At 43.7% G+C, this 14,972-nt stretch overlaps 1 protein-coding gene and 1 long non-coding RNA gene across 2 annotated transcripts in view; one reads left to right on the top strand and one right to left on the bottom strand.

Moving 5' to 3' along the window:
- Positions 1-14,972, bottom strand: part of VAT1L (vesicle amine transport 1 like) — a 188,589-nt gene that overhangs the window by 144,820 nt on the left and 28,797 nt on the right. Inside the window, exons 2-3 of the mRNA XM_050773214.1 lie at positions 14,605-14,734; positions 6,502-6,717 (exon numbers count right to left, since the gene is read on the bottom strand). Of these exons, the coding sequence (XP_050629171.1) occupies positions 6,502-6,717; positions 14,605-14,734 (346 nt within the window). The remainder of the gene's footprint in view (positions 1-6,501; positions 6,718-14,604; positions 14,735-14,972) is intronic.
- The window catches only part of LOC126944004 (uncharacterized), a 77,343-nt gene continuing 73,544 nt past the window's right edge, over positions 11,174-14,972 (top strand). The window contains exon 1 of the long non-coding RNA XR_007721934.1: positions 11,174-11,225. This is a non-coding gene — a long non-coding RNA (uncharacterized LOC126944004). The remainder of the gene's footprint in view (positions 11,226-14,972) is intronic.

Raw genomic sequence — 14,972 nt, 5'->3', positions numbered from 1 at the left:
ACTCTGTCTCTCCGTGTTTCTCTCCAACTCTTTATCTTGGAATAACTTTAGTTTTGCAGAGAAGTTGAAAAGACAGTACAGAGATTTCCAAGATACCCTTTGCCCATACTTCCTTAATGCCAGCCTCACAGTGCTATGGTACACATCCAAACTAAAGAAACAACACTGGTACCAAATGGTTAAGTAAACTCCAGACTTTATTCTGATTCCATCCGTTTTTCCATTAATGGCCCTTTTCAGTCCAGGAAACCACATTTTGCATGAATTTGTCGTAGCTCCTTTGTCTCTTCCCGTGTGTGATGGTTTCTCAGTCTTCCTATGGTTTCCATTTGTCTCTTCCCGTCTGTGATGGTTTCTCAGTCTTCCTATGGTTTCCATTTGTCTCTTCCCGTCTGTGATGGTTTCTCAGTCTTCCTATGGTTTCCATTTGTCTCTTCCCATCTGTGATGGTTTCTCAGTCTTCCTATGGTTTCCATTTGTCTCTTCCCGTCTGTGATGGTTTCTCAGTCTTCCTATGGTTTTCATTACCATGACAGGGTTGGGGAGTACTGCTCAGGTATTTTATAGATTCCCCTCAATTTGGGCTTGTACTATGTTTTATCGTGATTCAATTGGGGTTATGGGTTTGGGGAAAGAATATCAGAATATCTCATCATCTCAGGGAGTTTGACACATACATGGAAGCAGTACCTTTTTTGCATCAAATATTTGGACAGGAGTAATTCAATAAACATTTATTCAGCCACTGATATGTGCCCAGTACTATGAATATAAAGAAACCTCTCCCTCCCTTCTATTGTCTCTCTCCTCTGCCTCATCTTCTCTCCTTACCATTTATAGATTGTATGTCAGGTATTCTGCTAAGCCCTTTGTTTCTCACTTAATCCTTACGTGAGGTAAATGTTACCATTTCCATTTTATAGAAACTAAGTTCTTTGCCTAGCGTCCCCCCCGCACCCCTGCACCCACCTCCTGCCCCGCCCCCCATTAAATGACAGAGCTGAAGACTGTATTCAGTTTACCCGGCTTCTTCTTACCAAACAACACAGCCTTCAGTAGATAACTCTGCCCATGAAATGTTGCTGGGAGGATGAACCATGTATTATTCTGTTCTCACAGTGTTAATAAAGAAATACCTAAGACTGGGTAACTTATAAAGAGTAAGAGGTTTGGCTAGGTGCAGTGGCTTACACCTGTAATCCCAGCACTTTGGGAGGCTGAGGCACGTGGATCACCTGAGGTCAGGAGTTAGAGAACAGCCTCGCCAACATGGTGAAATCCCGTCTCTACTAAAAATATAAAAATTAGCTGGGCATGGTGGCAGGCACCTGTAATCCCAGCTACTCGGGAGGCTGAGGCATGAGAATCCCTTGAACCCGGGAGGCGAAGGCTGCAGTGAGCTGAGATTGCACCACAGCACTCCAGCCTGAGTGACAGATTGACACTCTGTCTCAACAACAACAGCAACAAAGAATTAGAGGTTTAATGGACTCACAGTTCCACATGGCTGAGGAGGCCTCATAATCATGGTGGAAGGCAAAGGAGGAGCAAGTCATGTCTTACATGGTGGCAGGGAAGAGAGCTTGTTCAGGGGAACTCCCCTTTATAAAACCATCAGATCTTGTGAGACTTATTCAGTATCACAAGAACATAGGAAAGACTCGCCTCCATGATTCAATTACCTCCCACTGGGTCTCTCCCACAACACGTGGGAATTATGGGAGCCATAGGTCAAAATGAGATTTGGGTGGGGACACAGCCAAACCATATCAAACCATAAACAAATAAAAGGCTGTAAGGATTCTCCTATAGCTTTTATTAAAGGGCTAAGGCTACCCAGACAAGAGAGGACAGCATGGCTTTCCAGAGGATCTGACATCTGAATTGGGAGAGAATACCATTTTGGAAAGAAAAAAACAGCATGTGAAAAGGCACGAAGTTCAGAGCTTCAAATTTTGCTTACTTTGATGCTATCAGATTACATTAGGAGCGCACCATAAGATAAAGAGTGTTCTGAGTAGAGTGAGGTCTGAGTGGCTGGAGGGGAGAGTGCTAATCTTGCCTTATCTTCCCTGAGACAGTTTCTGAAGATGCACAGAATAGAGGGGCATCTCATCTCCCTCGAGGGTCTGGCTGGGGGTGGTGGAGCAGTGACAGCATCGAATGGGGTCGGGAAGCCGGGGCACATGCTGGCACCTAGGTTCACTTCATCTTCTCTAACCATCAGCTTCCACTTCTGTAAAATGGGAACGATGCTTGCTCACTGCCTATAGTAATCTCTGCTCAGATGATGTGATGATAAAGGTAAGAGGACTCTGAAAACTACAAAGCATCAGATATCAGACACAAATGCAAATAACCTCACATGAACAGTAATGCCACTCTCCAGAAACTGAGTACACCCGCATCAAGAGGCTCAGAGTCACAGCAGCCTCATCAACAAGGCTCATTAAACGGGACTGGCAACAAAACTCCTGAGGTCCCAACATGAGTCTCATTCTGTTACTTATTCTGTTATTTTTCCTTTAAAGGATTGTGAGCCAATTTTCAACCACTTCCTAAAGATCTTAGTAAGAGCTTTGCCATTTGGGGCCATCTGGTCATGCTATTGTCAGACGAAAACAATGTCCTCAAAGATATGACAGAGCATGGAGGCAGTGGGCAATTCCAGTGAGAGTGTAGCCTGCTCTGGACTGAATTATGTTTCCATGCTGTATTCAAGTTTCTTTAAAACCATAGCTTAGTTGGATATTCCTCACATGCTGTCCGCAAATTCCCCATCCCAGCCTTTGATGAAACTCAGAAGTCTTGGTGCCATTAGGGCTATATACTTTACATAACCCTATTTAGGAAATTTTTGCCCCAGCTCTTACTAGTTTAATCTTCTTTGTCATCTTACTGACATCAACTTAGGAAATGTGTACCTGGGCCAGTCTTTTGGATCTTGAAAACATCTATGCTGAGCCCTGGGAAGAGGATGAACAAATATTTGTTAAATGACGGACTGAAGAATCTGGGCTGGCTCTCCCAACATTTTGGGCTGTTGAATGGAAAGAGGTTTTGGAATCAGGCAAATTGGGGTAGGAATCCTAGTTCTGCAATTTGCTGCTTTTATTTTCTTCAGGCCTCTGCGGGCTGGCCATAATGAAAAGGGAGGGAGAGAGGCAGCCCCCAGGGAAACTGGTAGTATCAGTTTCCCGTACGTGGTAACAAATTAACACACACTTAGTGGCTCAAAACACAGATTTAGGATACTAAAGTGCTAGCGGTCTGAAGGGCAAAATGGGTTTCACTGGGCTAAAATGAAGGTCTTAGCAGGGTTGTGTTCCTTCTGAAAGCTCCAGAGGAGAGGCCATTTCCTGCCTCTTCCAGCATCTAGAGGCCACCTGCGTCCTTGGTTCACAGCCTCCTCCTCCATCAGACCCAGCAGTAGAGCTTCTCTCAATCTCTCTCTGATTCTTCAGAATCCCACTCCCACCTTTTTTATTTTTTGTTTTTTTATTTTTTGAGATGGAGTTTTGCTCTTGTTATCCAGGCTGGAGTGCAATGGCGTGATCTCGGCTCGCTGCAACTTCTGCCTCCTGGGTTCAAGTGATTCTCCTGCCTCAGCCTCCTGAGTAGCTGGGATTACAGGCATGCGCCACCACGCCCAGCTAATTTTGTATTTTTAGTGGAGATGGGGTTTCTTTATGTTGGTCAGGCTGGTCTCGAACTCCCGACCTCAGGTGATCCGCCCACCTCGGCCTCCCAAGGTGCTGGGATTAGAGGCGTGAGTCACAGCGCCCGGCCCCCACTCCTACCTTTAAGGACTCTTGTGATGACGCTGGGTTATCCTGAATAATGCAGGATAACTTCCCTATCCCAACGTCCTTACTTTAGTCATACCTGTAAAGTTCCTTTTGTTAGGTAAGGTAACATGCAGGTGCCAGGAACTCACTGGTGTCTCCCTGTGGGGGAGTGTGACGGTGTGGGCTGTCTTCAGGACTCCTTAGATTTTGTAGGACAGTGCCCAACCCATCCCAGCTCAGTGGAGTGCTCACATATGTGGATCTGCACTTGGCCAAAAGTCTCTTCTCTAACGGTAACCTTGAGCTGCCACACACCGCCTATCAAATCTTGGTTGCGAGAAACGCTGTTCAGAGAGACCAGCCCACCTAGAGATGGGTCCAACTGAGCTTTTCAACTCTGTCTGAAGATTAAACCAGACCACATCCTTTTGGCCCCAGAATATATGCTCTCACTACATTTTGCTTTACTTTGTTGCTCTTAGATTACATTAGGAGTGCACCCTAAGAAAAAACTTCATGGAAATAGTTGCATTTACTATAACAGCTTTGTTGAGGATGTTTATTGCATTTCAGCATACATTTCTTATGAGAAACCACAGAGAAAGAAAGAGTCCTCTGGTCTCCAAAACCAGTGTTAGCTATGGTTACCCCTAGTAACTGCTTTATTTCAATCAAATGAACACTAGTTCATGTGGATGACCATTTCCCCCTATTTTCACTCACTATTAGAAAGCTAAGAGACGAAACTATTGTTCATCTTCAGCAAAGTTTTAGGACTACAGAGCCTGTGCTATGTGCATTGACTTATTTTCCAGTCCTCATTATCCACTTTCCCCAGTTCCTTCACCTGTTTAATACTTTAGTTAGTATTGTTGGTAGCATCTGTAAGCCCAGAATAAAGCATGATAAAAACTTTATTTTCCAAGATTATTTTCTCTTTTGTAAGACGCATGCCCCTGATACATTCTTCTTTGCTCCAAGAACAAAACAAAAATAAAAACATGAAATGAAATATCATAGGTAACAATGTATAAACATGAATTCTCAGCAGAACTGAGTCCAGCATCATTGTAAAGACTGAAGCTTATGCTGATCGTATGAAAACAAGTCTCTAATGCTTTGTATGCTGAGCACACTAAGATCATAAATGCCAGCATTCTAAATGGCTCGCTTGCTGTTAGCAGATCCACTGGAACTGAAAGCCGTTTCTTTTCTACGGGCTGCTTAGTTTTTATTATGTCTTTATTCATGGTCAAAAGACATCAGCAAATTTGCTAAAGTGATTGAAGATATTTTTCTTAAGGCATTCCTAAAGTTTCCTATCTTTGCCTTCATGGTTCTGGAGGTGAGCTTGTTTTCTTAGATAGAAACAACAGAAATGTGCTCCACACTATATAGCGTTTTGATAGTTATAGAATGCCAAGTTTTTTTTTTTTTTTTTTTTTTTTTGAGACGGAGTCTCGCTCTGTCACCCAGGTTGAAGTGCAGTGGCCAGATCTCAGCTCACTGCAAGCTCCGCCTCCCGGGTTCACGCCATTCTCCTGCCTCAGCCTCCCGAGTAGCTGGGACTACAGGCGCCCGCCACCTCGCCCGGCTAAGTTTTTGTATTTTTAGTAGAGACGGGGTTTCACTGTGTTAGCCAGGATGGTCTCGATCTCCTGACCTCGTGATCCACCCGTCTCGGCCTCCCAAAGTGCTGGGATTACAGGCTTGAGCCACTGCGCCCGGCCTTCTTTTTTCAAATCAATGGTATGCTAGCAAAACCTCCAGTGAAATATCTCTGAGATACACCAAATCATAAGAGTTTATTTCTGAGTCCATCAAACCACACAATCAGTGACGCTGAGAACCAATCAAAGCCTCTAAGATAGAATATTAATCTCTATATCCACAGAGTCTAGAACATGCTATGTGTTTAATAAATATGTTTTGAACTAGTGGGTAGTACTTTCCACTCTCGGAAACACTAACGTTCCACCCAGACCCCAGTAGACCAATGACAGACATAGTGCTTGCCAGGAAGCGGGCATGCAGTATACAGTGAATGACTGGCACTGAGATACAGACAAACCACGGGAGAAACTTCTGCCATCCCTGAAATCCACAGCAGAAATTTTGATTTCCGCCATTCTCCCCCTTGGCAGAGACACACCTGACTGATGACATTGACATGTGCACCCACTTTCATGAATGTACTCAGGTTTATGTCTGATTTCTAGTGTGGTAGTACAAACTCTGCCCACCTTTCTCCCACTCAAGAAAATATGGTAGAATACAAATTAGTAAGAATGTCATTAATATGGGAACCATCTCCAGTCCACTGCAATTTATTGAAAAAACTAAATCACAGACAAAATGACCATTTTGTCATTTCAAATAATAGCAGTTGTAGATGACTTGTAAGACATCTTACAATGATTGACACAACCTTTCATCATGATACCAAGACTCTCAACAGGAACCATCTCTGAGAGCCACTGTTTCCTCACAGGTCATTTTGGCGACCTTCCAAAACTGCAGAGAAACCATCTCTCAGGCTTATCCTATCCCCAATGCAATCATCTATATGGGCTCTGTTGTCCATGTGAACTCCACCAGAACCACAGTGATGATTCCTACTAAAGGACATAGCTCACGTAAGACCTCAGGGGGGTGTCACTCCACTTCCACCATCATGACCTTAAAGAAGAGAAGTTACAAACAGCTGACTTACCACGCCACCACCAGCTGAGTGCACGAGCACAGACATCCCTTCCCGGAGGTTAGCAACTTCAAACAGCATCATGTAGGCTGTGACGAAGTTCATGGGGAATGCAGCAGCCTCAGAGAAGCTCATGTCATCCGGGATCTTGTAGACAAACTCCACTGGTGTGCAGACCACCTCTGCCCAGGCATTGTAATTGACAAATGCCATGACACGGTCCCCAATCTGGGCATGGGGAAATACAGAGTTAGTGGAGACTACCTCATGACAGAGGCTCAAGGAGAGAACAGAATTACTGGGAGCTGGCCGGGTGCTGTGGCTCATGCCTATAATCCCAGCACTTTGGGAGGCTGAGGCGGGTGAATCATTTGAGGTCAGGAGTTCAAGACCAGCCTGGCTGACATGGTGAAACCCCATCTCTACTAAAAATACAAAAATTCACCAGGTATGGTGGCGTGTGCCTGTAGTCCCAGCTACTCAGGAGGCTGAGGCAGGAGAACTGCTTGAACCCAGGCGAAGGTTGCAGTGACCTGAGATCACACCATTGCACTCCAGCCTGGGCAACAAAGCAAGACACTGTCTCCAAAAAAAAAAAAAAAAAAAAAAAAAAAAAAGTATTATTGGGAGCTATCCATGGTCCAAACACATTGTTTCTATTGACTCATACACTTAACTCTATCCAAATTTTTGAGTATCACAATCATTTTTTTTTAAACGTCGACAAAACATAACTTTAAAAATAAATTTGCAGTGAAAAAGCTACTGTGTACATTTCACAATACAACTGATTTAATGAACCATTGAGAGCTCTATGTTTCTTGTCCACCCATCTTCAGCCACTACCCTCTCCTCTCCAGAACAAGCTAAGTTGGTTAGTTGAGAACCCATTCCTTGAAACTCTGAACATTATTTAGGTGGTAGCAAAAGTCCTGGGAAGTGTCAGTGCACATAAGGAAGGTAGCAAAACGATGCAGAGCCCTCCTTCATGCTTTTGAAACCACCTGTCACCTGGAAAACTTCTGTCCTTACTTTAGGACTTCTCAAAAATGTAGTCCTCACAGCCAAGCATGAAGAACTTACAGCCTGGTTGGAGAATGGATTCCTCCTCATGAGAGTTTTTATTTTTCTTTTCTTTTTTTTTTCTGAGATGGCTGGACTGCAGTGGTGCCATCTCAGCTCACTGCAACCTCCGCCTCCCAGGTACAAGCGATTGTCCTGTCTCAGCCTCCCAAGTAGCTCAGATTATAGGCATGCACCACAATGCCTGGCTCTTTTTCCTTTCTCGTATTTAGTAGAGACAGGGTTTCACCCATCTCTGGTTGTGAACTCCTGGCCTCAGTGATCCTCCCGCCTTGGCCTCCCAAAGTGCTGAGATTACAGGCATGAGCCACTGCATCCGGCCAAGTGGTTTTTCTATATGCACATTTGATCACTATAAAATCTATGATTTGCTAAACAATCATAATGTACTAGACTGTAATCTTCATTTTGTCAGTTATTTAATCTACGTGAAAGCTTAATAGGATATTATTCTTATTATAATATGAAGAAACTGAGGCTAAGAATGGTTGAGTATCTTGCCTAATGACATACAGAGTGAACCCTGTCTAATTCCAAATATTTTTCCATGACATCACAATGAGCCATGTTTGCATATGAAGCCCCTTCTTGATCTTAGGTTCCAGGCACTGGAGATATAACTGTAAATGAGGTACAGCTCATGCTTTCAAATTATTCATACTCCCTGATATTTTCATAATTTTCATATGGCAAGTGCTATGAGTGATAGGGCTTAGAGGCAAATCTACTTGGAAGGGATAATATTTCAGCAGAGAATGCAGTCTTAAGTCAAAAGCATGAAATTACGATGGCGATGTTTCAGATATTGGTCCAAAGATAACAGAGTTCATTTTTTGGGTGTGGGAATGGTGGGTGGGGTCAAGGGATGTCAGAGTAGCCTGGAGGTGAGCTCTCTCAAAACCGTGGGGATTTTCCAGGTTGGCCAGTTCTGTGTATTTTGGAATAGAGCTGCTTCAGCCTCAGTGTGTGTCTGGAACAGGATCCAGAGGACTTGATTGTCCGTTTGGCTACAGGATGGTATAGTATAAAGACAACAGACTGATCTTGGTGCCATTCAGACCTGGGTAATGAGGAGTTCAGGTGAATGAGACAGTTGGGGACAGCATCAACAATGTTCTAAGTGAGCCTGGCCACCTCTCTCCAGCTGCCAGGGCAACTCTGTCGGGGCGGGGGTTTGGGGTGACCTAATTCAGGAAAGACGCCTGAACCACAGAATCAAATTGCTCTGCCCTAGTGTGTCTTCTGGGGCTGTCGTGACAGCAACAAGAGCAAGGCAAAGTCTAGTCTGCTCGCTTTGAGAAAAGAGGCAAGTAATTAATCAACATGATGATCTGACAGCTGGGCAAGGAGGACATTCTCACTGCCTCTTTGCATCTCCTTTCCTTATCCTTGGGTAGCCTGGCATAAACCTAAGCAGGTCTTCCCCTCTCTGAATCCTCCCCGGACTGCTGCAGAGGGAGAAGTCCTTGCCTAGACTTACCTGTATGTTATCTGTGGCTCAGCCCCCACATGCCTTCTTTTCTCCCCTTCCCCAAGCCCCTAAATGACCCTAGACTTCATGGATACTGGAAGGGAGTGGCTCTCCACACTGGTGGTGACAGCAGTCTGTCCCAGAGAGGGTACAATTAAGAATAAAACATCAGCCAGGCCAGGCACAGTGGCTCACACCTATAATCCCAGCACTTTGGGAGGCTGAGGTGAGTGGATCATCTGAGGTTGGGAGTTCGAGACCAGCCCGACCAATATGGAGAAACCCCGTCTCTACTAAAAGTACAAAATTAGCCAGGCAAGGTGGCACATGTCTGTAATCCCAGCTACTCGGGAGGCTGAGGCAGGAGAATTGCTTGAACCTGGGAGACAGAAGCTGTAGTGAGCAAGATTGCGCCATTGCATGCCAGCCTGGGCAACAAGAGCAAAACTCCATCTCAAAAAATAAAAATAGAAATAAAAATAAAAAACATCAGCTAACAATAAGAAGTGGCAGCAGTGGGTGGGAGCTCAGACAATGTGAGCAAAGGAGAAAGGAACACTCAGCCCCTGTGCTTGTTCAGTATTGACGCCTGTGTCTCCCTTATGGCCATGCTGGAAAAGCAGCAGGAAACACAGGAAAGTGCATGCTCACACCCTCATGCTTTTGTATCTGCTGTTTCTGCAGTTGGCACTCTCTTTCTTTTGGGAAAGTATTGATTTTCCTTTAAAGCTCAGCTCAAATGTTTTCTCCAAAACTTTCCCTGATGACCAACCTTCCCCTACAAAAGCAGAACTGACATGTCTTCTTATTGCTGCTAGTATTTGTGTTTATTGAGTGCTGCTTGTATGCTGGCACTGAGTACACAGTAAATTAAATTACTGCATTTAATTCTGATGACAACCCTATGTGGTAGCTTTTATTGTTATTCGCATTTTACAGACTGGAACCTAAAGCTCAAAGCAGTTAATAAGCTGCCCAAGACCACACAGTTGTAAGTGGTAAAGACAAGATTTCAGGCTGGGCACGGTGGCTCACGCCTGTAATCCCAGCACTTTAGGAGGCTGAGGAAGGTAGATTACTTGAGGTCAGGGGTTTGAGACCAGCCTGGCCAACATGGCGAAATCGCTTCTCTACTGAAAATACAAAAAATTAGCCAGGTGTGGTGGCGCTTGCCTGTAATGTCAGCTACTTGGGAGGCTGAGGCAGGAGAATCACTTGAACCTGTGAGATGGAGGTTCCAGTGCGCTGAGATCGTGCCAGTGCACCCTAGCCTGGGCAACAGAGTGAGACTCCTGTCTCAAAAAAAAAAAAAAAAAAAAAAAAAAGACAAGATTTCAACAAAAGTCCACTTGATTCCTTATGTAATCCTTCATCATTGTGCTGATCCCATTATAATATTGGCTTATCCTTTTACATGACTAGCCTCCCTCTAAGTGGGGAGATCTCAGAGGGCAGAGGCTGGGTCTCATTGATTTATGGATTCTCAGCGCACGACCCAACACTTGGTGCATAGTGAGTGATGGGTTGATGGATAATTACAAGTAACTGAACCTTGTCTAACTTCTCCATGGGTGGGAAATGGGAGAGAATAAGGGAAGAAATTCAATCCTGGAGAAGCTTTCAATAGTCTCATAGGAAACATCTCTAGGTCTAAAGGGGAAAACCAGTGTCTGCAATTGACTAGAATGCACTGTTAGGGCAGGGACTGCCGGGGCAGGGAAACTCTGCTGGGGCAGGGGTGCTAGGAGCTATTGTTATTGATAATGATAAATGGCATTTACCAAAACAAAAACTAGTATGTTCCTGAATCTGGGCTAAGTGCCTTTATTTACATGACCTTACATAATTCCCACAAGAATTCCATGAAGTTCTTGAAGTTGATGACTAATAATGAACTATTACTGTGCCCTTTATACAGATGGGAAAATTGAGGCTAGAGGGTGAAGGAGTCATTGAGGAGCAGAAGCAGAAGCGAAAGGCTTCCAGTTCAGATCTGTCTCTCTGCAGAGCTCTCCCTTGTTCCAGCTAGTTTCCACTTTCTTGGTGTTGCTAAGACAAGCGGTTACTAAGAGGAGGCTATCCTGACTGACGGCTCATGCTGGTTTGAGAGTCCTTCTCTTATTCTGCAGGAAAAGATACAGAGACAATGGGAAACACCCCGACAGAGCTCGAGCTTGAGGATGTGAGTATCGATGAGCTTTCCTTTTCTTGGTAAGGGGTTTGGTCTTCAGCTAAATGTGTGTTTTTGCTGATTTTAGGGGGATTCTAAAGCAGCACTGGTTCATCTAGCTGGCCGTAGCCTCACCCAAGGCCACGGTGAGTTTTCTTAGTGCTAATATATTTGTAGAGGGAGAATTATGGAAACCCTGGGAGTCACCATGACTGTAGTCATCTCCTCCTAGCGTTAGGTAAAAGTTCAATCTGACCAGGGGTGGGAGCCCACCTCAACCCTCTTGAAACCGTTAAAGAAATGGCCTCAGATAGTCTGATTCCAGATACAAATAATTAATTCATTACACTTGAGATAAGTGCTCCAAAGGAAACATAAAGTTACGGGTGCATAACAGGGGAACCTACAAAGTGTGGAAATATTAGTTGAACTTTTCAGGGTTCAGTCTCCTCAGCTCCAAAATGGGTATAATATTAGTAAAAGGTCTTTATGAAAACTAAATGTCATAATACACACACAATGCGCTTAACATGGTGCACGGAAAATGAGGAAAGAGCAATACATGTTCGCTCTTTAACAGAACAGATTGGTTCCTGACCTGATGGAATTCACAGTTTAGCAATCAGCAGTTAAATACTGACTCATTATACTTCAGGAAGCAGGAGGAACAGCTGTCTAAGGAGGAAACTGAGGGGAAAGAGAGGCTATCCCACTGTCAGTGAGTGTCCTAATCCCCGGAAGGGGTGAAGACCAATTGATGAATGTGAAGAATATCATCTTCAGGCCAGGGGCGATGGCCCACGCCTATAATCCCAGCACTTTAGGAGGCTGAGATGGGCGGATCACCTGAGGTCAGGAGTTTGAGACCAGCCTGGCCAACATGGTGAAACCCCGTCTCTATTAAAAACACAAAAAATTAGCCAGGCGTGGTGGCAGGCACCTGTAATCCCAGCTACTCAGGAGGCTGAGGTAGGAGAATCACTTGAACCCGGGAGGCAGAGGTTGCAGTGAGCTGAGATTGCGCCATTGCACTCCAGCCTGGGTGACAGAGTGAGACTCCATCTAAAAAGAAAAAAACAAAAAAAAGAAAAGAATATCATCTTCAGTGCCTCAGAAGATAACGAGGGTCTAACACTAGCATCCTCTTCTTCACAGAATCACAAAAACTCAAAGATACAGCCTCAGTCCCACAGCGTAGCTGATGGCCTCCAGGGTCAGCACAGAGTCTAATGAACAGAATATTTCAACCACCTTGACAGTGGTCTCATGGTCATCACTGCAGGCTGGCTGCTCACACATCTCTTCTTCGACTTTGCTGCATCACTTCCATTTCATTATCAAAATAGCAAATATGTCCAAGCCATAGGTTCAGCTCCAGCCTCAGAGTGCAGAGGTCAGCACATTTAATACATATCCACTTCATCTCATTATTTGATTCTGCTAAGAAAAAAAAATAATTTGGGTGCAGCCAAAATGCACCCAAATTATTCCTTTATTACTGGGCCTCCGGTGATGGCTTTTCATCATCTCTTGCCATCTATCAAACCGAGAGAGCCATTCAGTGTGCTGCTGCAAGGAATTCCATCTCCAATATGACTGAAGATCTTAAGTCAAAATTACAGAAGGAATATTAGTGCCAGTTTTCTCCCATATGGCACCCTAACTGGAAACGAGTAGGTGACTTATTTTTTTGGTGCAGCCACAAGTCATGGGAAGGGACAGAGTTTGAAGGGTGGGCTTGGTGGTAAACAAGCCAGGGCAAATTAGCAAAAGATAAGTCATACTGAAAGGAAAAATATACATAATCAAGAATAGTAAGTTCTCCCTCTAAACCAAGTCCAACAATGTCCCTGTTTCCTGTTATATTCTAAAATAATTGGTTATTTATTCAATGCTCGGGGTTAATGGAGTGAGCTGCGTGATCTTTTCTTTGGGGACCATGTGGAGGATTGAAGAGAAGATAGTATTTCTTATGTGTAGCACTTTCAGGGTGAGATAGTGTGCCTCTGGTTATATTGCTTACCTGGGGACAGAAAAATGTAAATTCGTATATAAAAAAAAAGAAAAGGCTCATTTACGGCCTCTTCCTCAACGTGTATCTGCTGTCTTATCTGGATACCATTGGCAAAACTACTGATAAGTGGGATGAGATTTCCAGACATTTTCCGTAATGAATTTGGAGCATATTGATATTTTCACAGGATACTGAGGCTCAGACACATTGAGACTGAGAACCAGGCTCCAATTCCATTTCAAGGGCATTTTGGCACTGCATTTTGTAGAATTCTTCTTTAGTTCTCCTGTCCTGCATTTATTATCGCAGTATTTGGGGGCTGGGAGTAGGGAGTGAAGATCATGAGACTGTAAAGAGGATAAACAAGCGCTGGTGATTTAAATCCGGGTTCTGCTAGTCCTAACTACCCTTCTGACCTCACAGAAAATTACTGAACCCTCTCAAACCTCATCTGCAAGGGGATAACAATCTTTGCTTTGCAGGGCTGTGGTGGAGGCTTTAAAAAGATAACTTCTCCATGGTTCTGATTATAGTCGGTTCTCAAATGTTCATTCCTCCCTAGGGGAGCACTTAGTTATGAGTAAGAGCTCTTGTACCTGATTTGCATTGGTTTTTCTGACTCCAAACGACTGCAATTTTGTGCAATTGACTTGCGCACAGGTTCTGAGTTTTTATAGATTGGTTTCTATTTGATTTGCGTTATAATAGTAGGAAAGGTCATACATCTTTTTACAAATTAAAAAAGGAGAATTTTGAACACATACGAAAGTAGTCAGTATAATAGAATAAACCTTTTTGCCCATTTCGCTACTTCCAAAGCCATCAGTCCATGGCCAACTCCATTCTACTTATCAGGTACTTCACTCTTTAAGATCTTCTTCATCCAAAATGCTACTTTCCCAATCCCTGAAATAGTTAGGGATTTATAAATGATCACTTAAATGTACCAGTTAAGTGACTCTGAAGGAGCCAAGCTATGTAATAGAGAGTCCATTTCCTCCAAACTTCTGTGTTTTGTAGTTGCATTTTGAGCTGAAGATGATGAGAAAATGAGAGTTCTGGATATGGGAAGGGGCTACGCACACTTAGTTAATCCAACACCAAACACTTTTGTTTAATAGCTGCATGACATGACTAAAGGGGGAGACAAGATTTGTCCTGCTCACTGCACCAGAATGTTTCCGGGAGCAACCAAGATAGTCCATAAGAAAGGCATGAGACCTTAATGACTATAAACATTGTCAACAGTCCAAATAAGAAGACAATAATAATAATGCATGCCATAGGTTATTTCAAACACTTCTTTCTGCATCATCTTTTGTTGTCTCAATGGATTCGAAATGAATATTACTCTTCAAGTGAGAATCAAAACATTACCTCATATCCTTTCACGCTGTCCCCCAGAGCTTCAACAATCCCAGAACACTCAAATCCTGGCACCAGGGGAGTCTTGGGAGGGTTGTCAATATTCCCTTGTCGCACCATCAAGTCAATGAAGTTTAATCCACTGTGAAAAGCAAACGTGAAAGGAGAGAAATTCAACATGAGATCCAAAAGAATGCACCGACCTGGTTTTCTTTTCTTCCTTTTCTTCTCCTCCTTTCCTCCCTCCCTTCTTCACTCCTTCGTCTCTCTTTTTTTTTTCTTTTTGGCAAAGTATCACTAAGAGTAATGCCACTTAGCTAGATGTCACCAATAAAGCAAAATTCAATTACCTCTATGCAGACAAGTAATACATTTGTGGC

This window comes from Macaca thibetana, chromosome 20, assembly GCF_024542745.1.
Source record: "Macaca thibetana thibetana isolate TM-01 chromosome 20, ASM2454274v1, whole genome shotgun sequence".
NCBI classification, from domain to species: Eukaryota; Metazoa; Chordata; class Mammalia; order Primates; family Cercopithecidae; genus Macaca; species Macaca thibetana.
This window is presented reverse-complemented; position numbering and strand designations above follow the sequence as displayed.